Source organism: Natator depressus, chromosome 2, assembly GCF_965152275.1.
Source record: "Natator depressus isolate rNatDep1 chromosome 2, rNatDep2.hap1, whole genome shotgun sequence".
Classification (NCBI taxonomy): Eukaryota; Metazoa; Chordata; order Testudines; family Cheloniidae; genus Natator; species Natator depressus.
Window position 1 is genome coordinate 185,936,496 of NC_134235.1, and position 25,163 is coordinate 185,961,658.

At 38.9% G+C, this 25,163-nt stretch overlaps 2 protein-coding genes across 4 annotated transcripts in view; one reads left to right on the forward strand and one right to left on the reverse strand.

The window, feature by feature from the left end:
* NPHP3 (nephrocystin 3) overlaps window positions 1-13,451 on the forward strand; it is a 52,498-nt gene extending 39,047 nt beyond the window's left edge. Inside the window, exons 24-28 of one of the 2 annotated variants that reach the window (XM_074945556.1) lie at window positions 1,740-1,980; window positions 4,265-4,390; window positions 5,263-5,378; window positions 5,994-6,170; window positions 13,265-13,451. In XM_074945556.1, coding sequence (XP_074801657.1) covers window positions 1,740-1,980; window positions 4,265-4,390; window positions 5,263-5,378; window positions 5,994-6,170; window positions 13,265-13,337 — 733 coding nt within the window. In that variant the 3' untranslated portion in view covers window positions 13,338-13,451. Of the gene's footprint in view, window positions 1-1,739; window positions 1,981-4,264; window positions 4,391-5,262; window positions 5,379-5,993; window positions 7,634-13,264 lie in introns of those variants that run through there. The other variant, XM_074945557.1, reaches the window with a different exon arrangement.
* UBA5 (ubiquitin like modifier activating enzyme 5) lies at window positions 9,918-25,145 on the reverse strand. 2 transcript variants are annotated; one of them, XM_074945564.1, is made up of 12 exons: window positions 25,040-25,145; window positions 20,875-20,920; window positions 20,691-20,780; window positions 17,143-17,252; window positions 16,610-16,696; window positions 15,721-15,805; window positions 14,664-14,768; window positions 14,334-14,461; window positions 12,578-12,713; window positions 11,758-11,833; window positions 10,874-10,980; window positions 9,918-10,124 (listed from the first exon to the last, which is right to left on the reverse strand). In XM_074945564.1, exons 2-12 carry the CDS (start codon window positions 20,911-20,913, stop codon window positions 10,041-10,043), a joined length of 1,047 nt encoding a protein of 348 aa, XP_074801665.1. In that variant the 5' UTR covers window positions 20,914-20,920; window positions 25,040-25,145; the 3' UTR covers window positions 9,918-10,040. The 2 variants fall into 2 exon arrangements, with proteins under 2 accessions (XP_074801665.1, XP_074801664.1); XM_074945563.1 differs by lacking the exon at window positions 25,040-25,145 and adding an exon at window positions 23,492-23,748.
* Between the last annotated feature and the right edge of the window lie 18 nt (window positions 25,146-25,163).

The window sequence follows — 25,163 nt, forward strand, 5'->3', positions numbered from 1 at the left end:
CTCCACTTGATACCGGCTGCCAACTAGACATGGATCGCTACCCGTTGAGCCCGACAATCTAGCCAACTTTCTATCCACCTTATAGTCCATTCATCCAGCCCATACTTCTTTAACTTGCTGGCAAGAATACTGTGGGAGACTGTGTCAAAAGCTTTGCTAAAGTCAAGGAACAACACGTCCACTGCTTTCCCCTCATCCACAGAGCCAGTTATCTCGTCATAGAAGGCAATTAGATTAGTCAGGCATGACTTGCCCTTGGTGAATCCATACTGACTGTTCCTGATCAGTTTCCTTTCCTCTAAGTGCTTCAGAATTGATTCCTTGAGGACCTGCTCCATGATTTTTCCAGGGACTGAGGTGAGGCTGACTGGCCTGTAGTTCCCAGGATCCTCCTTCTTCCCTTTTTTAAAGATGGGCACTACATTAGCCTTTTTCCAGTCATCTGGGACCTCCCCCGATCGCCATGAGTTTTCAAAGATAATGGCCAATGGCTCTGCAATCACCTCCGCCAACTCCTTTAGCACTCTCGGATGCAGCACATCCGGCCCCATGGACTTGTGCTCGTCCAGCTTTTCTAAATAGCCCCGAACCACTTCTTTCTCCACAGAGGGCTGGTCACCTCCTCCCCATGCTGTGCTGCCCAGTGCAGTAGTCTGGGAGCTGACCTTGTTCGTGAAGACAGAGGCAAAAAAAGCACTGAGTACGTTAGCTTTTTCCACATCCTCTGTCATTAGGTTGCCTCCCTCATGCAGTAAGGGGCCCACACTTTCCTTAACTTTCTTCTTGTTGCTAACATACCTGAAGAAACCCTTCTTGTTACTCTTAACATCTCTTGCTAGCTGCAACTCCAGGTGTGATTTGGCTTTCCTGATTTCACTCCTGCATGCCCGAGCAATATTGTTATACTCTTCCCTGGTCATTTGTCCAATAGAATGTGTGTGTGTCACGATGACAAACTACCTAGCTGTAATGGATATTGCATGCAGGGATTCTACTTTCTTTTTGCCAGAGAGGGAAAATATTAAATGTGTGATAGAATAGTACCACAATAATGTAATAAAATACATAACTGTTTGTTTGATAGGATAGACACTTGAACAATTACTTCAGAGAAAGCCTTAGGCTAGTTCTTAATGTGTAAATTATAGCAGCTGAGCCTATTGTACATAAACCTATTTCTTTTACAGTCTTTGCAATTGTTTGCAAAGGGAATTCTAACTGCTACTTGCTGAATTTTTACATAGTTCCAGAGTTGGTTACCTGATCTTGCTACTTGTTTCATGAATGTTTGCTCCTGGGAGGAGTTACATTGAAGCCAGTGGGATTATTCGCATGAGTATGGGTTACTTTATTTGTATAAAAAAGGGTACAGATCAGACTCAAAAGGAATATTCACAAGGTAATGTAATATAAGAAAAGAATTCTACCCAACTGACCTAAAGTGCTAGCTTTTGGGCAGCTGGTATTAGTGCTCTGAGATTGCATTTGATGCTCTAGTTAACTCTATAACTACATTCTTTCAATTAGACAGCATGCTGTTATCTATTGTCTGTCTTTTGTGTTTGGATATACAGTTTTTCACTAAGACTGTTTAAATGAGTTGCTCTGCTGTATTTGTTTCACTAGAGGCGACTGAAATTTCTATTCGAATACAATGGCACTTCTGCAGGCACAAAAGTAACTTTCATGGTATGCACACATTTAATCTTCGGAGTATTGCTGTGTGATTTTGTTTGTAGGACAGCTGAACTTTTTCTGAAGCGCTCCCTAGAAATGAGGGAGAGGGTCCTGGGACCAGACCACTCAGACTGTGCACAGTCTTTGAACAACCTTGCAGCTCTGTACAATGAAAAGAAACACTACGATAAGGCTGAGGAACTGTATGAAAGAGCTTTAGAAATTAGGAGAAGAGCACTAGCCCCTGATCATCCCTCACTGGCTTATACTGTGAAACACCTTGCAGTACTCTACAAAAAGGTGGTAAGTATGTGTGTGCTTTATACATCATTTAAAAATAATGTCTTGCACTTTCCATCCCAAAAGAGGCAGAGTATCAAAAAGAGTTTGGATATCAGCATCTTCCAGAAACACACTAAAAAACAAATTTAAGTATATAAATTAAAGTTCTCTCTGTTTTTGCACCTCGTAGGAGCTCTGTGGAACATTTTCCTAAAGAAAAGCTGTTCTTTAATAATGTCTTCAGTGTATTGGGCACCTACAAGCTTTTCCTTGATTCATTCAGACAAATTTATTCAGCCAGTATATTTACCACAAAGAAAACAACTCAGTTAGAAGACAGCATTATGGCTGTTGCCAGGGAATCTCTTCTCCACTTTCATATTTTGAGTTCCTCTGCATACTGTATGCAGCATCCTTTGCAAGCATTTGTTCCAATCAACCCAGATGCAGACACCATATTTTTGGCACTTCAGAATAATTTCTTCTAATTTTTACATATGAACCCAGTCAGCCATCTAAGTATTTATAATAGAACTGGCAACAGCTCTCTCTGTGGGTATCTTGAGCCATTTCTACTTCGTTTCACTTCAGTGAAAAATAAGCAATCACTCTCTTGCTGAATACGCTATGTGGTGACAATAGAATTTTGTATTTTCAAAATACCTTATAAATATTAATTGTCAATTGTCTGGTCCGATATGAAGGGGAATCCCTGTCTATAGGAATAATGTAAACTGTGCTCAGCCTTGCGGCTAGGCAGAACGTGAACCCTAAAGTTTCCAACTGTTACACTGAAGAGTTCAAATTCAGAATAGAGTGATAGTAGATGAGTGTTTCTTTCTGCATTTTGCCATTCTTCTAAATTGGAAGAATCCTGTAAACTTATTTCTTGGCCAGACTGTTCCTGTGCTCTTGCACAAGTGCTTTTACTGCTAACCCCTCCAGCAGCATTCTGAAAGGGGTTGGGATCACATGAGCTTTTCCCATTTCAGACTGCTGCAGTGGACTCTGCCAGAAAAGCAAACTGCTGCGCTTGGATGAACATAAATGAAAACACAAGGGGAGTGAGTGGAAGGGAAGAGACTAGAGTTGGAGGTACATAAAGAATGGTTAGATACTTGACTGTAGACAGTGATTGACCTTTTTCACAATTACCTCTTGATATAAAATCATAGCTGGTGGGTGTGAAGAAACAGAGAAAACTATAAACTTTACACGTCCAAAACTACCTTGGATGTGTTCCTGAATTTCCATTTCATGCTAAATGTCAAACATCCATATTCCAGAAATAGAATCCCAAGTAAAAAAAAAATTAAATCACTAATTCAGTACATCCAATGAATCGGGAAGGAACATGCTTGAGAAATCAGAGCTAGAGACAGTACCGGGAAAGACTTAAATGGGAGTTGAAGGCACTTGGACCATAAATGATGATCAACAGGAATGGTTTATTGTAGATATTCATTAAGAGCCCAATTCTGCAAGGTTTAAGTGAACTTCAGAGGGATAAATACCATGGAGGGAGAGGAATTATTTAAGCTCAGTACCAATGTGGACACAAGAACAAATGGATATAAACTGGACATCGGGAAGTTTAGACTTGAAATTAGACAAAGGTTTCTAACCATCAGAGGAGTGAAGTTCTGGAACAGCCTTCCAAGGGAGGCAGTGGGGGCAAAAGACCTATCTGGCTTCAAGATTAAGCTTGATAAATTTATGGAGGAGATGGTATGATGGTTTTAGGAATTAATTGATCTTTGACTATTTGTGGTAAATAGGCCCAATGGCCTGTGATGGGATGTTAGATTGGATGGGACCTGAGTTACTACAGAGAATTCTTTCCTGGGTATCTGGCTGGTGAGTCTTGCCCACATGCTCAGAGTTCAGCTGATCGCCATATTTGGGGTCGGGAAGGAATTTTCCTTCAGGGCAGATTGGAAGAGGCCCTGCGGGTTTTTCATCTTCCTCTGCAGCGTGGGGCACGGGTCACTTGCTGGAGGATTCTCTACACCTTGAAGTCTTTAAACCATGATTTGAGGACTTCAATAGCTCAGACATAGGTGAGAGGTTTATTGCAGGAGTGGGTAGGTGAGATTCTGTGGCCTGCATTGTGCAGGAGGTCAGACTAGATGATCATAATGGTCCCTTCTGACCTTAGTCTGAGTATATAGATCAAGAATTCTGAACTTTCTTCTCCTGAAAGCAATTACAACTTTTCTAAGCTCTTTATTCACAAAAAAAATTATACATGCATCTAGGCCTGCTATAACTACATGTCTGGTTTTAACATTGGTTTGTTTTCTAGGGAAAGCTTGACAAGGCAGTGCCTCTGTATGAGTTGGCTGTTGAAATTCGACAAAAATCATTTGGTCCAAAGCACCCTAGTGTAGCTACTGCCTTGGTAAACCTGGCTGTTCTTTATTGTCAGATGGTAGGTTTCCTTTCTTATATATTTCAGCAATTTTATATATGAAATTTAACAGCATATAAAAGGACACCATCAGGGAATTCAGAGTCTCCATGTACATCTTTACAATCCGAAAGAACATATTTAGCAGGAAAATGTGATTGTACTGATTGGAATTTAGCCAGGGGCAAAAGGTTATGTTAACCCCTTCAATCTTGTAAAAAATACAATGGGATTTTTAATAAATCATATAAATCATGGCCTTTGATTTAAAACTACCATCTAAAGCACTGGTTTAGTACTGACTGAGGGAGCATTACCAACTGAAATTCTGGCACTCCTTCATGCACATTGATCAAGTGTAGTCTTGCCTAGGCTTTTAAGCTCTGATAAGACTGCAGTTGTAGACTTTATACTCTAAACCTAATATAGGTCAGAGAGAAAGAAACAAATGAATGGTAAGATCTCAGTAAATGTTTCCTTAGTATCAATAACATTAAACACTTCTACTTAATATATCATATATTGTTCTGTTGCTTGGGATCTGTAAACCTGGCTTTCAATAAGAGGTTACAGCTGATTAGCTAAAACCCAGGAATGTGTTTTGGTAGTTTATAACCTATTCATTTAGGATGAGACTTTCAAAGCCACCTAAGGAACTCTGACCCCAATTATCCTAAAATTAATGGGAACTCAGTGTGCAAATCTTTTAGGTTGCTTTAAAAGTCTCACTCTTATGTAAACAGCAATTCTTTTAAAAACAAAACATTGTTTTGGTTTAGCAAAGAAACTCAAGTCTAGGATGTGTCTATACAGTTTGCAGAAACCAAATAGTATGTGTAATACCCATTTAAACAACTGGTTTTCATTTTGTTTTCCTTCCCCCACCCAAAAAGAAAAAGCACATTGAAGCCTTACCTCTTTATGAATGTGCATTAAAGATTTATGAAGACAGCTTTGGTCATATGCATCCTCGTGTGGGAGAAACACTAAAAAACTTAGCTGTGTTGAGGTAAGGCCAGATATTTTCCTCCCGTCACCTAATATAGGGAACTGCTTCCATTAAAAAAAATTAACAAATGTGAATAATTATATCAATAGAAAATGCTTTATTAGGCAATTTGGGGGATAAAATGTAGACAGTGTTGGTAACTTTGTTAATTATAGTAGGGCGACAGTCTGAAATAATGGAGACTGGAACCTTGAGGTATATATGCACCTCTTTCCTTTGACAACAAACCTGGGGGAACTTGGATCCAGGTTTTGTCCTACCACAATCACAACTCTTCCAAGCTGTTTCAGCTTATTCCTCCATGATGCAATACAGTTACACTTAACACAGTGAATGCAGCTGGAGTGCATGCTGATAATTCCTAGTGGTTAGTGCCAGCTCCGGCAGGGCAGAGTTAAGGTTGTATGATCCTTTACCTTACCTCACCTCTGTATTTCCTTGTTTTCAGAAATTTTTGCTGAACTCAATATCCTGGAAGGGCACAAGTTAACACCAGGCAATCTGAACTCGGCATTAACAAAGTTTTTTGGTGTTTAATTGTATGTTTTTGCAGACTTCAGTACAGGAGTGAGTTGGTGGGGCAGGGTTGGTTAAATTTTGGTTTCTCTCCCAAAGCTATGAAGGAGGAGATTTCGAGAAGGCTGCTGAGCTGTACAAGAGAGCCATGGAAATCAAAGAAGCAGAGACTTCGTTGGTAGGAGGAAAAGCAGCTTCCCGACCCTCATCGAGTGGAGACACTTTCAGTTTAAGAAGTACATTATCTCCAAATGTTTTTCTAGACCATGGACAAAGGTGATGCAAACTGGCACAAAAACAAATGCTAGTAAAGAACGCTTGATGTTAAAGTATTAAAAAATATATCTGAGCATGCTTCAGAGATTAAAAAAAAATGATTTTAGGAGATAAAATGTTTGTGATGAATGAAAATCTGAACAAAAAATTTACATTTTAATTTAAAATATTTCTGTTCATGTTAACTTTTTTGTGGACCATGTGGTACAGAGTTACCTCTGTGTTACACACAGGCATTTAGTGAAAGACTGCTGAGTGTATTCTATTAGTTATTGTTCAGTCTGAAGCTGTAATGCCAGAAAACATCAGTTTTGTTTTTTCTCTGTACCTCTTTTTAGTAGAGAACCTGTGAGCTGCAGGGTATAATCAGCAAAATAGTTACTAGTTTTTATTCCACGTCAGTTCCTTCAGTGTCCACACTGTTATGGTGTTTGTGGAATTTTGTTACTATACCTTTCCGTCTTTCAGGAGCACTTTGTTATTCAGGGACACAGTAATTTTGAGAACCATGTATTGTGTTTCCACCAAAAGAAGGAAAATACCCCCAAACTCCACCTGCCCATGTTTTGGCTTTAAGGAAACTTATGCAAAGGAAACTGGGTTCTTAGTAAGACATGCTTTTGAGTTTTTAGATCAAGGTTGTTGACAGAGGGCTTGTCTATGTGGTCAGTTTGTGCATGGCAAGCCTGGGTGTAAATCTGCAGCCCACCAGCCTTCACACTAACTGGCCATTGGGACCCTGATACCACACACACAAATTTCTGTGGTGTGTTTTGATTTAAACTCTGTTTTGAAACAGATTGAAGTGCACTACAGAACTTTTAGTGCATGGTAGCAAGATCCACACGGCCTCAGTGTGCAGCATGCTAATGCACTGTAGATTTACACCCCCGCTTGTCATATATGAACTGAAGATGTAGACAAGCTCTGACTGATATTTTTGTCCTCTCTAGCTAAAGCTTTTTAATTGGTGTCAGTTATAGCCACTTATTTTTACTAGGAATATGCTTTTTCAGTGAGTAACCCGAGAGAAACATATGAATTAATTGGGGACTGGTGCACACCTCTCAGTTCTAGTAGAGAAAAACTGCTCATTAAACTCCAGTATACAAGCGTACTTGTATTAACCAGGAGAAAGAACTGAACAGCATCAGTGAATAGCAATAAACTGATTTGTATTAAATGTACAATGGAGTATTTCTCCTAGTTAGTTACAATGATCAATTAAGTCTGTTTGTTTACAAACAATAGAATAAATTTAATAAATTCATTTTTTAAAAGTGACATGCTCCTTTTCATACTTTAGAGTTCATAAAGTGTCAGATCTGTGAAGAAACTTCATTCATGAACTAATCCAATTATTCAGCTAGTCTTAAAGTGCCAAGGCTGTTTATCTCAAAGGGATATTATCTATCTTCCCCTTTTCCCCCCTTTTTACGGTAAGCAATTAAGTCAATTTCCCCCCCATTCAGCACTTTTTCTGAATAGAAAAAAAAATTTAATAAGAATGTAACTTGAATTAGTTTTATACTGCTGCAATGAAAAATGTACAAAATCAAAACTGACATTCAGCACTAAAACTTAGTTGAAGAAACTTCTAACAGACTATACAAATGATATGAGGTTCTTGCAGCATAGGAAAAGTGTTTATCTAGACAAAAATTGTAATCTTAATTTCAAACAGATGGATGTTTGACTTCTTTGTAATGGTGTCCAAAACAAGTGTAATAGCTCTTGATTCTTCTTCTGTAGAAAAGATGTCCCACCAAGTTCTGTTCCTACATGAATTGAAGCGTTTGTATATTTGGTATAAAGCCAAATTCTGTGTAACTTAATGAACACAGTAGAACTCCACATCAAAACTGATAGTGTCTTCCAGTGTACCAGCAGAGATTTAATAGTACAGACCCATAGCAAGGTCTCATTATTAAGATTCACTGTTAAAAATTTAAGTTGATAATATATTGTAGCTTACCACATAAATGAACAAAGTTAGCAAAAATATACAGCATTGAAGTGTATTTGTTCACTGAGTTGCAAAAAATCAGAAATTTCCACTAGATTTCTCAGACAGAGAAATACTATGGTTCTTTTTAGACTTCTAAATTCCAATATGCTTTAACTGCAAAGGTGATAACATTATCAGCCCCAGGGCTTGGTTTTTTTTTTTAATTATTTTTAAATACTGGTACACAATCTTCTGCAAAATTAGATCTTGACTCCACCAACTCACTTTAGAATTTGGAATGGGCAAGTGTAAAGGTTGCTTTACTAACTACAGTCAGAAGTCAAGAACTATTTTGCATACACTAACAACATCTCTCCAATAATTTTATATATGTATTAATTACTATTTTTGTAAAACTGTACATAGTATAAAATTGTAAATAGTTGCCTTTTTATAAAGCTGTCAGCCATGTAAAGTAATAGCTAAATCAGTGATTCTCAAACTTGTACACATAGCAAGCCTCTCTGAGTGCAACTCCCTGTTATAAATTAAAAACACTTATATATTTAACACCATTATAAATGCTGGAGACAAAGCGGGGTTTGGGGTGGAGGCTGACAGCTCGCAACCCCCCCGCAATAACCTTGTGACCCCTTGAGGGGTCCCGACCCCTGAGCTAAATGCTAGCCAAATAAATAATTCTAAATGGATTTTAGAATAACTAGCTTTTAAAAGGTTTCAGAGTAACAGCCGTGTTAGTCTGTATTCGCAAAAAGAAAAGGAGTACTTGTGGCACCTTAGAGACTAACCAATTTATTTGAGCATGAGCTGTGAGTGAGCTGTAGCTCACGAAAGCTTATGCTCAAATAAATTGGTTAGTCTCTAAGGTGCCACAAGTACTCCTTTTCTTTTAGCTTTCAAAAGTAAACAAAGAAAGGCTTGTAGGTGTTTTTGAAACTACTGAAATTTCCTGTGCAGTTAATTTTTTTTAGTGATAAGTCATAAGCATTTTTACTATGTAAGCACATGGCTGACAACTGCAGTGATGACATGTTAGGAGCTGTTTTGGTCAACTCAGTCATTGATCAGGTAACAAAGAATTCATACCAAAACACTTGTGCCTTACAACTGCATACTCACACCACTACCAAACACAAAGCAATGTATGCACAAATACTTGTTTAAGAAAGAATAGGGATGTGACACAAACTGACAAATCACTCAACCCTTTACAATTTTTCTAGTGAAATTTATGGCCTATGAAAAGATTGAAGCCTTCCATTTACCCACAAAACAGGTATAGCCATGCTACAAACTTAGACAACATAGCCCATTGAACAGTAGCCACAGTTGTGAGTTCAATCCTTGAGGGGGCCATTTAGGGATCTGGGGCAAAAATTGGGGATTGTTCCTGCTTTGAGCACGGGGTTGGACTACATGACCTCCTGAAGTCCCTTCCAACCCTGATATTCTAGGATATCTATGATAACTACCACAAGTCTGGTATGCATTTGAAGCACTAACGTACGTGTTAAAGACTCCATTATCAATCCCCTGAACCACTCTATCCAGACAAGGTTACTCCACCTTTAATTTACCCCAATATTGCCAACATGTGGAATATCATTCCACATCAGGCACCATGCTTAACTTTGTGTCAGTTTGTCTATTATCTTTAATTTTCCCCTAGAGATTTGGACCCTAGCATGATGAGAAATGAAAACTTACAGTAGCACAACTTGGTATTTTAAAGCAGTATATAGATAGACACCAGAATACAGTTATGAGATGCCATCTGCAAGTTTTTATAGTTCTGTTTTACCAAAAGTTCAAGTTTTAAGACTGGAATTTCTTACAGGATCTTATTTCTGGATCCAGCTCTAGTGCAAGATCCCAAATGTTTAATTCAATATTCCATTTGCCTACATGTTCTTCATCTTGGCCATGAGTTCTTCTAGGCTTTCCTCAGACTCTGCCACTGTTTCCCCAGCTACAACATTCTCTTCCTATTGGCAAAAGGGGGAAAAATTATTTAGTTTCTTTGCTGTGAATAAAACAGGATATAATGGGCCCAAGGAGTTCAGAATACAGAGTTCTTGCAAGATCAGGCCCAAACATTACAATATAAGCTATTCCATAGCCATTTACAGTTTTATACATCTGACCCAAAATCCATTGGTAAACTCCATTTTGATTAGAATTTAAGAAAATGAGGTTTTGATGCATAAGTATGGAAGTTAAACCTCCCATAGACTGAGCTTCAGTTTTATGGTAATTTGATTGCTTCTTTCTTAAAGGATAAAAGTAATTTGTAAAAATGGTTTTGACTGCCTAAACAACTGGGGAATTCCTCAGTGTGCTTAAACCTCAACACGAATAGAGAAACTGAAATTCATTCATTTCTGTTGCCCTCAGAACTAGTTTCAAGCTAATAAATTGTTTAAAATAATTTTATTCTTCAGACTCAAGCAATAATAATTTGATTGTAAGATATACTCAGATTGAATGTATAGGCATGCAGTTATTTTACTAGAATTGTTACAGATGGAGTTTTACCATGGACAAATGGTAATAAGTTGATAACTCATGTATTTTCATCAGTTTATGTAATAACTGAATGCTTTTTAGTACATTCCAAAGGATACAGCAGACAACTGCTTTACAGTGTTTTCATTGTTGACTAGTTTCACATAATACAGAACCTTCTAATACTGTCATTAAATAAATCTATAAAAAAAAGGGGACTTAACATTACCTTGTTTGGTATAGTATATGCTACTGTAATTCCCTTTGGAAGATCAGGAAGTGGACCAGAAGCAGCCTGCAGCTCCTCTTCTGAAACCTCTGATACTAGCTCAATACCTAAGTGTCAAAAAGTCAAAATGCCAACTAATTATTTAACTCTGATTCTCTGATTACAGTTTGTTTATTACCATTAGATGAAAACTGCAGCAACCAGAGCTTATTAAAATAAAAAAAGTACTTTAACAGTAGATCCAGTAAGAGACCTTTTAAGTCATCTTCCGTACAACGTATTTTAAATGGCTCCAGGGATGGGCCTTTCAACTCCCCTATTGGTACTCTTTCATAGTCTAAGTCATTCATTGCAAGGACTTTTTTTTCCCTGAAAGTAAGCTTATATTTTCATTTTATTAAAAATACAATATTCAGAGAGTAACCATTTCAAGAGTATATGAATTTAATTATCTGACAAGTTTGCTGACAGTTTCAGCCCAGCAATTCTCTCAGTTGTTAATGCCCTTACAGGGAATTTATATATATGTTACCGAAACTTGGTTATAATAAAGATTTGTTGACAAGATATTTAAAGGGACATGCAGATAAACTTAGACCCAAGCTTAAGTTTTGTATAAAAGATCCTATAAAATCTAATGAATATATATTTTCACAAGATTAAAGAAATAAAATGAAAATATTTTACTTAAATATACTTCTGTAGTGTTGAGACTAAATTTTAACCTGTTCAGTATGAGAATCAAAACATTAAAATTGATTTAGTTTAATTGTCAGATTAATTAGAAGTGAAAAAATGTGAGTAACCGATAGTGTTTAATAAAGATTAGTTAAATTCCCTGAGTTTGTTGGTGGTATCCGTTCAAGTTTGAGGCGACTGCTTACCCCAGTCATTGTCTTCATGCACTATTTCTTCTTCCTGTTCAACTACTACTTGTTTTGGTTGTGCAGCCGTTTTTTCCTAAAGAGAGAACATGAAAAAACAAAACAAAAACATGAATTTGTGGTTATTTTTGTTGAAAGATTGAGGAGAGTAAAGTCATTCTAAATATTTGAGAGTTTGTTTATGGCCTTTTAGGAAACGTTTAAGGGTGACCTACACAGGATTAAAAAAAAGGGCATGCTCCTTTACTATGTATAAAGGCGGCCTGAAATAATTTCTTCCTCCAATTCAACATCAATGACTAATGAAAATTTTGGGGAAAATAAGACTTTGAATATTCAACACTCTCACCCTTCAATTAAGGGGTTAAGAGAGCCTACAGTATACATCATCTTTAAACCTTCAACAAATCTTAGAGCAAAAGCAGGGAAGACCAAAGGTGACACTCCTGATATTTTGAATAATATAAAAAATAAGTTTAAATCTTCTTTATTCATCAGAAAGCAAAGCATAATTTCTTAAAGAAATCCATTAAATGTCATCTTTGCACACTGTTAAGCACATCTGTAAGAGGTTGCAGGATTTGGGCCTAAGTGACAAATATTTGATTGGGGTTTTTTTGCAAAGTGATAAGTTTCATAAGTCACTTTGCTTACCTCTTACTTTAAGATAACCTACAAATACTTCTAAAAATATTTCAAATCATTTAACTTTAAAGTTCGTGCAACCAGCAGGAAACAGCCTGTCAACACTGCTTCAATTCTGAATGATCTGCTTTCTTTACCACAGATCTTCAGCATGCATTATCAGATGGATTTTTACCTTGTATTCTTCCTGCTGTTTCCTGCAATTTTTGTCATCGCAGTGTGGATTTGGTTTCATGGCCATAGTTGGAAAAAAATCCTGCATCGCATTGTAACCAAGATAGTAACTCACAGCACCAAAATTTAATAGAAACCTGGAAAAACAGAATGAGAACTGCAGTGAAATGGAAGTATTTTCTTGTTCACAGATTCAGAGCGAGTTGCCTAAATGTTTTTTCCAGATGTTATTTTTTGTACCCCTCAGTCGTCATACTGTATTGGTATCCTAAATTACTGGTATTTGGTTTTAAAATTACCTATACCCACTTCAGAAATTATGTAGTAGATCCTCACTTGGTGTAAATCAGCATAGCTTTATCAAATAATGGAGCTACCCTGAATTATACCGCATGAGAATTTGGCCCTGTGTTTGTATACGTATAAAGATGAGAGATGGATCACAGATGAAATCTGAGACTTGATTGCAAATCCAGGAAATGGTAAGTTTAGAATGTCTCATGGTGCAACCTCCACCCTACTTGTGTCCAATCCCATTCAGACAGGATGGAATTTTCAAAAGTAATTAACGTTGGTTTAACTCTCCTCCCACTGAAGAAAAATGTTCAGTGGGAGCAAAATCAGGCCAGGATGACCTCTTGGAAATCCCACACTAAAATTAGTTAATTTCTTATATTTATTACTACAGGACCAAATTCTGCCTTTACGTAAAGGCATTCACACAACATATACTGAAGTCAATGGAATACCTCTGTAGCTGAAGGCAAAACAACCCCGTTTTACTTCACGAGATTTGGATTGTTTTTAATTCATCATCTGCAGCTAACAGCACCTGGACAATTATTCCCAGAATGAGTGTCTAAAATAGGATTTTAGCGCACAAACTCGAGACAAAAATCCTATTTTCCAGACTTAAAAATAAGGAAAGGGAAATAAAGTTATGCACACAGAATTGTTCAAAATTTCTCGTAGACATAGTTCTTTGAACAGTTGGAGTATGTGATATTACTTGTAGAAAATTTTACTATACAGTAAAAATATTTATAGTTGTTTGGCATCACTGAACAGAAACTATGCAGGACTAATTCTCTTCCCATGCTTTGTGCAAAGGAAACAAAGACGTTTTTCTGCTACTTTGACGTTCTTCAAGGCTTCGTAATTCAAGATGAATAAAAAACCAAGTATCGCGAATGAGCACTTGAAACGATCTGTAGGAAACGGTAGCTGCAAAACAAAAAGTTCAGTGACTCGGATACGTCTACACTGAGGGGAAAAACAAACATGGCAGCAAGTCTCAGAGCCTGAGCTAACTTGGGGTCACGCTAAAGAGCTAAAAACAGCAGTGTAGACTTTTCTGCTTAGGCTGGAGCCTGGGCTCTGAGACCCAGCCCCCTCCCCCAGGTTTCAGAGTATGGGTTCCAGCCCAAGCAGGAACATTTACGTTGCTGTTTTTAGCTGCATAGCACCTGAGTCAGTTGACCCAGGCTCTGAGACTCACTGCAGTAGGGTTTTGTTTTACAGTGTAGATATACCCACGTATCACATATCTTGGTATCAACTCCTTTAAGCAAACGCCTTTGCACATGACAGTGTATGAAAGAGGCAGATCTGTCACTGGGAAAGAAAGATCACGCATCTCATAAGCTTATAAAGTCCTGAAGATGTGAAGCTCTTAAAATTATCAGAAAGAAGCCTGATGGATTCTTTATATCAAGATATTGTAGGTCTAGTCACAGAAGTTCATTCAAATAACTTACTTCAGAACATTTTGTACAAGAATCCCCGCAACTACTCCCATAGTGGTAGGAAGGCTGGCTGCACAAACTCCCTCTCGTTTTAATGTTTTTTCATCAATATTGGCAGCAACTACAAGCGGGGGAGCACACTGGGAGGAGAAAAAAAACCTCTCATTAAACAAAACAAATAAAAACCTCAGACCACACAAAGGCAATAACCAGAATTACTCTGAACTAATACAAGTTGTGGCTATATAGCCTTGAAATACCAGTTTCACACCACACATCCTGTTTTAAAAAGCACAAACTCCCAGATTTCAGAAAAGGACCCCTTGGCCAAGGATTGCATACCGCAAAACAAGCAGATTCACCAGGTATGATAAGTTGTATATGTCCTGAGACTGCATTTTCACTCACTCCAGATTCCATCCATGTTTGTCCAAGCTCATTGCAGGCCTTGAAAGAACAAACATACACAAGAGTTACAATAAAATAACACTGCAGAAGTTTGTTGCAAAAGGTTATTAGAAATCATGCATTATACTGATGAATCTGTGACTTTTACCCATTAAGCCAGAAGAAAAACGAACTGTCAGATTAAAAAAGAGGTATTACTATAAACTATTTCTGTGCCTTGTTTTAGTGACAATAATAAAAACTGAAGTCCAAATATGGGTATTGGATTCGGGAGGGCAGATCTCTGCACTTGTCTGGAGCGTCATAAAAATCAATGGGGCTCTGCACATGTACAGGGCTCCAACTCACAATTGCCAGATCAGGGCCCAGGAGTCTAATATGGTGTTTATTAGGATTTTCTATTCCATTTCTTTACTGTTTTCTCCCTTTAATTATGTTTATTTTACACACACAAGCATGGATCTATTATATTTATACAATTATATGCATCATATATACACATGCTGATCAAGCTAGCAGGTGGATGGCAACAAAAATGTGTGTTTTGGAAAATACACTGTATTTGTTACAACTGTGAAGGGAAACTGCACAGTAAAAACTGTATACTGCCTTAATAATGTACATAAAAATATAACGATTCTTATCAAATTTTCCATAGGATAGTTATACAAAGAAAGTCATTAGTGAATTTAGACAGGGTTTACAAGATGACTCAATACAAATAAAATTTAACGAAAAATACACTTTTCCTTTACTAACCATTACCTACTATCACATGAAACCTGTTTTACGTCTACTCTTTATGCTCCAAGAACTGAATAAAAAGCTCATTTCCTCCCCACATTTCCTTAGTTTCACATATAGCAACAGATTCCTTAACAAGGTTTTGCCTTCTTTATGGTGCACATAACTTCTGTAAATAATAATAATAATGGAAGAATATATTAGCAAACCTGCAAGTGTATGCGCAGACCTCAGGTGCTGTACTTACAGTGTTAATTGCCATACGAGCTTCAAAGTTGTCCACACAGCTCAGTACAAGATCAACAGGTTTCCCTTCTTCTAACCCACCATAACTAAAGTAAATACCACAGTTTACATGAGGAAGGTTTGCAAAACACATTATTAAAATTGTAGTAAAGATATTTCATTCTTTTCATTACATAAATTGATGGGAAATATATTCCTATCTAACAAAATAGTCTGAATCCTATTTAACACTCACAGAGTCTCAAACAATTCAATAAAACCCTGTTTATCCAAAATGTGCAGCGACATCCGTAGAATTAAGTAAAAAGGCAGTCCTTAAAAATGAGGTCATCGGAGGAGTCATAAGAGATTCAGATAAGAGGATATTTCAGACTAAAGGAAATTTCACTGGGCATAATTTGCACCTCTTACAAATTTTAAGAAATGTAGTATAAATTTTTATTTCCCCTAATGGTTTCCCTTTGCATAACATATCCGCAGTCATTTCAGAACAAATTTCTGAGGTATTAATTACATGGTGTTATATTCAATGGAAATGAGAGTCAAGATACTCAAAAGAAGGGATTGTGCAATTTGATGTCTTTTTAAAGAAGTATGACAACATATGGAATCTTTAATTTGGCTGGAAAGCTAAAAATACACTAATATAAACATGGAACAAATTTAATTTAAAGTGAGACAAAAGTAACTGCTATTTACCAAGATCTACTTGAATAACAGAGCTAGGAAACAAAAAAGTGTGTTTATATACATATATTTGACATAAAATGTGATTGTTTTCCAGTTGGAGGCCTAACGTTTAAAAAAATTATGAAGCTAATAGAGTATTTTAGACTTTATTTACTAACAAACATCAAAAGAAGTCGTGTGTGTTTCTCAAAACATTTTACCTTATTCTGTCCATGAAATGTTGGAAGTTATCCACTGTTGTGATATTGTAGTTATGTATTTCAAACTGAACATCAGGATTAATATTCCTTGTAAAGAAAATAAAATCAGTCAACAGTGATAATGAATGCATTAACAACCTCAAAGAACTCCCTCAACTCCTCCAATCCCAAGCACTGCTGGAGTTTTTAGAAACACACTTTAGCTTAGAAAAGGTTAGCTAGTATAGCTATTCTGGCAAACCCTTCTAGCATAGTGTAGCTTATGCCAGTTCTCTGAATGAAAAGCTTTACTGGCAAAATCACTTTTTGCTGGTCTAACTGCATCTGCACTAAGGTTTTTCCAGTGTAAAAATGTCATTAACAAACAACAACAAACAAAAAATATCCTACATTATACCAGCAAAAATTCTAGTGCAGGTCAGTCCTTTGACTCCATATGAACATGCTACTTTGTTGTGGGTTTTTTTGTACAGTGAAATGTCTGAGTTTGAATTAACATCCCATGTTAAACATATTTGATCCCCGCTATATACCTCAAAGTGTGCTCCGCTGCCTGCACTTTACTTAGTCCAGCTTGATGGGGTTGGAAGAAGAGCCTGTTCATGTTCGCCAACTCCACCTTGTCATAATCAAACAGTAGCAGCTACAATGAAGATTATAATAATATATATGACTTTTCAATGGGTCTCTGCTGATGAACACCATGTTGGTATTATAAACAGCAAACTGACAGGCCCTGATTCTAGAAACACACGTGAGTAGTTCCATCCATTTTACTGAGTCAACTCGTGCAAACCATTACGGAGGTGTATGGACTGCAGGACTGGGCCCTAAACTACTGGTCACTAAGACCTGAGAACACCAAACTGTTCAGATCAAGTCACCAGAATGATGATTAACAGAACACATTTATCTAAGATAAGCAGAACATTCAGCAGATTATCCACATCAACAGACACTAACTTTAGTGACTGTTCTTTTGACATTCCTACATGTGATTATTTCAAGCTAATTTCTGATTGTATTTTTGAGTTGCAACTCTAGCGTGTAGATAACAATTACTTATTTTGAATGACTAGCTAATACAGAAGAACATCTGATACGTCAATTCTTATCAGGTCAGTAGACCAAAGAGTCAAGTATCCTGTCTTAGACAGAGGCCATTACCAGCTGCTTCAGAAGAAATCATAGAATCACAGGACTGAAGGGGACCCCGAGAGGTCATCTAGTCCAGTCCCCTGCACTCATGGCAGGACTAAGTATTATCTAGACCAGGAGTTCTTAACCTTCTTCTTTCTGAGGCGCCCCACAACATGCTGTAAAAACTCCATGGCCCACCTGTGCCACAATAACTCTTTTTCTGCATAAAAAAGCCAGGGCCGGTGTTAAGTAGCCGCAAGCAGGGCAGCCGCCCGGGGTCCCACGTCACAGGGCACCCCGCAAGGCTGAGTTGCTCACGCTTCTACTTCAGCCCTTGGTGGCAGTGCTCAGGGCACCAGGCTTCACCCTTGTGTGGCAGGGCTTAGACTTTCTGCCCTGGGCCCCAGTGAGTCTAACACTGGTCCTGCTTGGCAGACCCCCTGAAACCTGCTCATGGCCCCCCGGCCCCTGGTTGAGAACCACTGATCTAGACCATCCCTAGCAGGTGTTTGTCTAACCTGCTCTTAAAAATCTCCAATGACAGATTCTACAACCTCCCCAGGCAATTTATTCCAGTGCTTAACCACCTTGACAGATAGGAAGTTTTTCCTAATGTCCAACCTAACCACCCTTGCTGCAATTTAAGCCCTTTGCTTCTTGTCCTATCCTCAGAGGCTAAGGAGAACAATTTTTCTCCCTTCTCTTTGTAACAACCTTTTATGTATTTGAAAGCTGTTATGTCCCCTCACAGTCTTCTCTTCTCCAAACTCAACAAACACAATTTTTTTCAATCTTCCCTCATAGGTCATGTTTTCTAGACCTTTAATCATTTTTGTTGCTCTTCTTTGGACTTTCTCCAATTTGTCCACATCTTTCCTGACATGTGGCACCCAGATTTGGGCAAAATACTCCAGTTAAGACCTAATCAGTGGAGAGTACAGCGGAAGAATTACTTCTTGTGTTGCTTACAACAATTCTGCTAATACATCCCAGAATTATGTTTACTTGTTTTGCAACAGTGTTACACTGTTGACTCATATTTAGCTTGTGATCCATTATGACCCCCAGATCCCTTTCCTCAGTACTCCTTCCTAAGCAGTCATTTCCCATTTTGTATGTGTGCAACTGATTGTTCCTTCCTAAGTGGAGTACTTTGCATGTGTCCTTACTGAATTGCATCCTATTTACTTCAGACCATTTCTCCAGATCGTTTTGATGTTTAATCCTATCCTCCAAAGCACTTGCAACCCCTCCCCGCTTGGTATCATGCACAAACTTTATACGTGTACTCTCTCAGCCATTACTTTATCTAAATCATTGATGAAGATACTGAACAGACCCAGACCCAGAAGTGATCCCTGCGGGACCCAACTCAATATGCTCTTCCAGCTTGACTGTGAAACACTGATAACTAACTACTCCCTGGGAACGGTTTTCCAACTAGTTATGCACCCACCCACCTTACTGTAGCTCCGTCTAGGTTGTATTTCCCTAATTTGTTTACGAGAAGGTAACGTGATACAGTATCAAAGGCCTTACGAAAGTCAAGATATACCACATCTACCACTTCCCCCCCATCCACAAGGCTTGTTAGTCTGTCAAAAAAAGCTATTAGGTTGGTTTGACATGATTTGTTCTTGACAAATCCATGCTGACTGTTACTTATCACCTTATTATCTTCTAGGTGTTTTCAAATTGATTGCTTAATTATTTGCTCCATTATCTTTCTGGGTACTGAAGTTAAGCTGACTAGCCTGTAATTCCCTGGGTTGTCCTTATTTCCCTTTTCATAGATTGGCACTCTATTTGCCATTTTCCAGTCCTCTGGAATCTCTCCGGTCTTCCATGACTTTTCGAAGATAATCACTAATGGTTCAGATACCTCCTCAGTCAACTCCTTGAGTATTTTAGGATGTATTTCATCAGGCACAGGTGATTTGAAGACATCTAACTCGATTAAGTAATTTTTAACTTGTTCTTTCCCTATTTTAGCCTCTGATCCTACCTCATTTTACTGGCATTTACTACATTAGACGTCCAATCACAACTAACCTTTTTGGTGAACACCGAAACAAAAAAGTCATTTAGCACTTTGGCCATCTGCACATTTTCTGTTATTGTTTTTTCCCCCTCATTCAGTACTGGGCCTACCTTGTTCTTGCTCTTCCTTCTAATGTATTTGTAGAATGTTTTCTTGTTACCCTTTATGTCTCTAGCTATTTTATGTAAATGATATAACATGCTTATTAGGATGAGTTATGAATAACCTCTTCATAAGGAAAGTTTCTTCCTAACCATGAAGAGTTAGAGGTTAGCTTTTCCCCTGAAGCATGAATGTTTAGATCCCTTCTTACACTTAAAAAATCCTGTACTATATTAACTCTGGATGTTCTCGTTACCCGTATAAATCTAATTTTTCCTGCTGCTAAGCTCTTAGCCTCTATATCTTGTGACAATGAGTTCTACGTATTAACTGTGCATTGTGTGAAAAACTGTGTCCACTTATTTGTTTTAAATTCATTGTTTCTCAATTTAACTGAATGTCCCCTTGTTCTTGTTTTTATGAGAAACAGAAGTGCTCCATCTTCCTTCTCTGCATTATGCACCCTCCCATCTTTATTAACAGCTTTTTTCCCTTTACTGCCTTCTATGGCTGAACTAAAAGCAATACAGAAGGAACCTGATCCTGCAGAGTGTGGAGCACCCAGCTGAGGGTGGTCTGCAACATAGAGGACTAGGCCCTAGGTAAGGGCAGAGAACAGAGAACAAGCTACCTCAGAAGACTCATCACTTTCAATGTTTTTGTCAGTATTACTCTTTTGTTTGCTTCAGCTGACTTTAACATTGGTGCAGACTCAAACAAGAAATCCATCTTGCCAGTACCTATTATATATAGGACTAGTTCATCTGTTTACTGGTACATGAAGAAAATGTATATTACCTTACCAATACCACATCTTGTCAACATTTCAGCAGTCACACTGCCAACTCCACCAACACCTACTACTGCTACCGTAAAGGTACGGATTTTCTGTGTCAAGAAAAATAAATACAGATTAGTATGTTACAAAGTAGACTTCATGAGAGGAAGTAAAAACGATTTTCTAAAACAAATATAATCATACCTCATAATCTTTCACAATTCCCATTCGTTTTAATGCCATAAGGCGACTAGGAAAAACAAAACAAATAAATAAATAAACCATCCAACATAGTCAAGGAAAGCTCTCTCAAAATCACTTTGAGATACAATTATTTGAGCAACAGTAAAAAGTTGAAAGAGTACAATAACAAAGAACAAGCCCCAGAGGAGCTCACAATAGAATTAACAGTTACATAGTAAATGCTGTGGAATTCTTGATTACAGAGAAAGGACACATAAGAGGGATTAGCATCTATAATTTTATTTCAGAAATATTTAGATTTACACTACTTCACTAAGGTATCTAAAAGAAAAAGATTCAGAATATGAATATATTCAGTTTTATCATAGTACTCCTCTAAGGGTAGGTCTACACTACCTGCCGGATCGGCGGGCGGCAATCGACCCCTGAGCGCTCTCCCGTCAACTGCTGTACTCCATTGCCATGAGAGATGCAGGCAGAGTCAATGGGGGAGCAGCAGCAGTCGACTCACCATAGTGAAGACACCGCAGTGAGTAGGTCTAAGTACGTCGACTTCAGCTACTTTATTCACGTAGCTGAAGTTGCGTAACTTAGATCGATCTCCCCCAATGTAGACCAGGGCTAAGATAACACTTTTTTTAAAAAGTAAAGTTTAAGCAAACAATTAAAGATGTACTAGCGATTGGAAGACTGAGACTAAGGTAAAATGGTAATTTATTTGAAAATAAACATAATAATGTTGATAAATTCAAAAGCAAAGAAAATTAGTTAATGGCTTTGAAATCAACACTAACATAAACTGTCATATTTCTCACCAGATACTATAATCTCTTCCCTGAAATCTAATAGTAAGTAGTCGCTAAAGCGGATTACAATAATTAAATTTCCCACTTGTAGCTAGCTGTTATCAAGAACAATTTGAGACCCTTAATTTATATTATTTTCCATTTATTTCATTTGTTTTCCAATTGTATTTCTAAGGTTTATGCATTTCAGAAAGTTGAAGTATTAGGCACATTTCAGAATGAAAGCCCCAATATCACTATATCATGCAACCAACCCACTAGTATCACCATCACATTCTGTAAGCAGCAGCTTGGGGGAAAAAACCAAAACATTTCCTGCTAGCTTCAGTAAAACATGTCTTTAACTCTTCTGCATACTGAGTTTCTAAAGATTTCTAATGAATAAACTGAAGACCACTGCGCTCATTACACTTAAAACTGCTAAATGGACATGTACTAAGTGAGAATGGAAACCCATCTCTATGCATAGAACACTAAGGCCCCAATGCTGCAAGCACTTACATGCTTTACTTTATTAGTGTGAACAGTCCCACTGAAACAAATGAGACTATTCACATTATTGTTGTTTGCAGGATAAGGATAAGATGTGATGTGTGTATACACGTGCGCATGCACACACACACTTTCAATCATTTTGAGGACTAATGTGGCTGCAATAACTGCTTTCCAGGTGCCAGGTTAACACCCTGATAACATCTGATAACCTTAAAAAACAGAACAACAAAAGCTTTCAGGGAGAACAACCTTTAAACTCCAATACTGGACTATGAGAGAAATTTGGAGGGACTGAGCTATTTTAAGGTTGTGAGGACAACTAGAATGGAGAGGATTAAGCACAATCCTGCTGCTGAAATGTTTTAAATAGTAATACTTTGCACTAATATGCACTTTTTTATAGAGGATAACAGAGTGCTTTACAAAAAGTACTGTATCTACTCTATATTATTATTTTATTGCTGTATAAGTGCAAAGTATTACAAGTTGAAGTGTTCCTAAAGAAGGACTATTTTAAATCTATATATTATTATTTAATCCCAGGGCAAACTGAGGCACAGAAAGGTTATGGGACTGATTCTCAGAAGTGCTGAAATCCACAAGTTAGGCACTGTAGAGCCTCAGCACCTCTGATAATCAAGCTCTAAATGACCCAATGCGCAAAAGTAAATTAGTGGGGAAAAAACCCAAGGGTCCCAATTCCCATTTCCTCCCAAGTACTGTATACTAATTCCTTATGAGTAACTTCTCCATAAGTAACTCAGAGTAAAATACTCCAGTCGTAAAGGCAGAAAATACAAAACAGTCTTTAATTCATCACCAAGAGACAGGTAGGGTTTCGGGGGGATGGAGTGGAGTGGCACATCGCACCACTTCTCAGTGAATGAAACTGGGGCAGATGTCTTAATTTGCTTAATAAATAGCCTCTCCTAAACAGAGGTCGGGGTCAGACCGTCCCCTCCCCACACAGTATAGGGAGCCTCCCTTTCCCCACAAATCCCCTGCACAACAGACAGCCGCCATACGGCAACTCTCTGCAGTCTCAATAAAAGTGGAGGAGAGTGCTCGCTCCTGCTCTCTTCCTCCTCCTTCATAACAACACCCCATGTGGCAGCACCCCTCCCTGCCACCCCCAAACCCCTACGTGCCAGGCTTGTCCCCACTGTCCCCATATCGCAGGGCCCCTTCCCCGCCCGGCCCGTGGCAGCGCTGTCCCTTCCTCCCACGCCCACATGGCTGCCCCGCCCCACAGGGCAGCTCCCTCCACCCCAAAAAGGCAGGTGCCCCCCACACAGGGCAGCTCCCCCCGCCGTCACCTGTAGGGGTTGGAGTCGGTCACGTCCGGGCTCATCCTCTCGATGCGAGCCCGCTGGCCCTGCCCGCCACCCCGCTCCCTGGCCAGCGCCTCCTCCAGCTCCCGCACGCGGAGCTGCAGCTTCTCCACCAGACTGGCCGACGCCATGGCAGCGGCTCGCGACGGCCACACGCTCGGCCCGGCAGCGCAGAGACACGTCCCCACAGCCGGGGGCCTTCCGGCTGGGAGCCCCACAGCCAGAGTCCTCCCCGCCGCAACCCAGCCCGCGAGGAGAGTTCCGGGCACAAAAGAGCCCGAGCAGCAGGGGGCAATGGGGTGGGGGTGGCGAGTCTACTGGTGCGTGCACGACGGATTATCATAATAATAACGACCAATAAATAGCAAATAAATGCTGGTGATTGCCCCGCTGAAGTCAGAGCCCAAACCTTTGCATCTCATAATAACAACGCGTAGAGGCACTGCATTAGAGGAACAGAGATATTTTGCCCTGTACAGGAGACATACATAAAGCATTATTTAGGATAATGGAAGCCACAGGCACGGTATTATAGACGATATATGCACTGCACTGTACAGGAGGCACAGACACTGCTTTTTACTTTGAAGGTAGACACCCTATGGGGAATACACAGTTATTATAAACACTGATGGTCCATCTGTGGCATGTTTTTGATTCAAAATATCCTGCATTACCAGCCCTAAGCATTCAAAAAATCTTGAGTCAAGCCCCTAAAAATCAGGAATTTAACTGAAAAGTAAAGAGATTTTACAAAATAATACATTTTGCGTTCTTTATATTTGTCGTCTGGTTTTTGAGACTTTAAGGTTCACATTTTCAATGCTTTCAGACCAACCATGAGGGCTAGAAACTTCCATTTTTAAGCGAAGGCCACAATTCTTATGCAACCACTTGACTCCGGAATTTGGAGATTTAAGGAAAACCCCAAATATAGCAAGATTTGTGATAAAAATCAGGATAATGCACAAGAGTGTGATGTCACAACATGATTATCATTTAAACATCACACAGCAGGCTTGCAAGCTGATGTTTCAGCATGGTTTTCACTCACGTGACATGGTTGTAGGTTAAACATCACAATAGGATTGCTGTGATGCAGTTGTGAGTTAAAAGTCACCTCGTGGCTGTCTGTGATACATTGCAACCAGGCTGTCATTCGCATGTCACAATGTGATTGCACATGAAATGCTCTGGCTAGAGCTAGTGTTGGAATCTTCTAAACCTGAATGAAAACAATCAAAAAGACTGAAGTGTTCACATTTTATATTAATGTTCACCTCTTTTTTTTTTTTTTTCAAATCAGCTCTACAGTTGGTCGGAACACTTGCAAATGTGGCTGTGACAAAATTTGGCTGTGACATACACACAGGTGCCAGCACCTGTGACTGCCTGTCAGCCACACACCTGGCATCTCCGAGAAGTGGTGAAGGAGCTGGTTTTGCTCTCGCTACCGCTTGACGTCCTACTCCCTGGCACGGCAGAGCTGGCCAGACCCCTTCACCCTGCACCACCCAACTTCAGGCAACTTACCCGAGCCTTGCCCACGGGGGAGGGGCCTCAAAGGCAAGGGGACTGTCCGCGCCAACAGCGTATGCCGGGCGAGGGGTGACACCTGGCGTAGATGAGGGGGAGGGGGTGTGGTTACGCCGCTAGC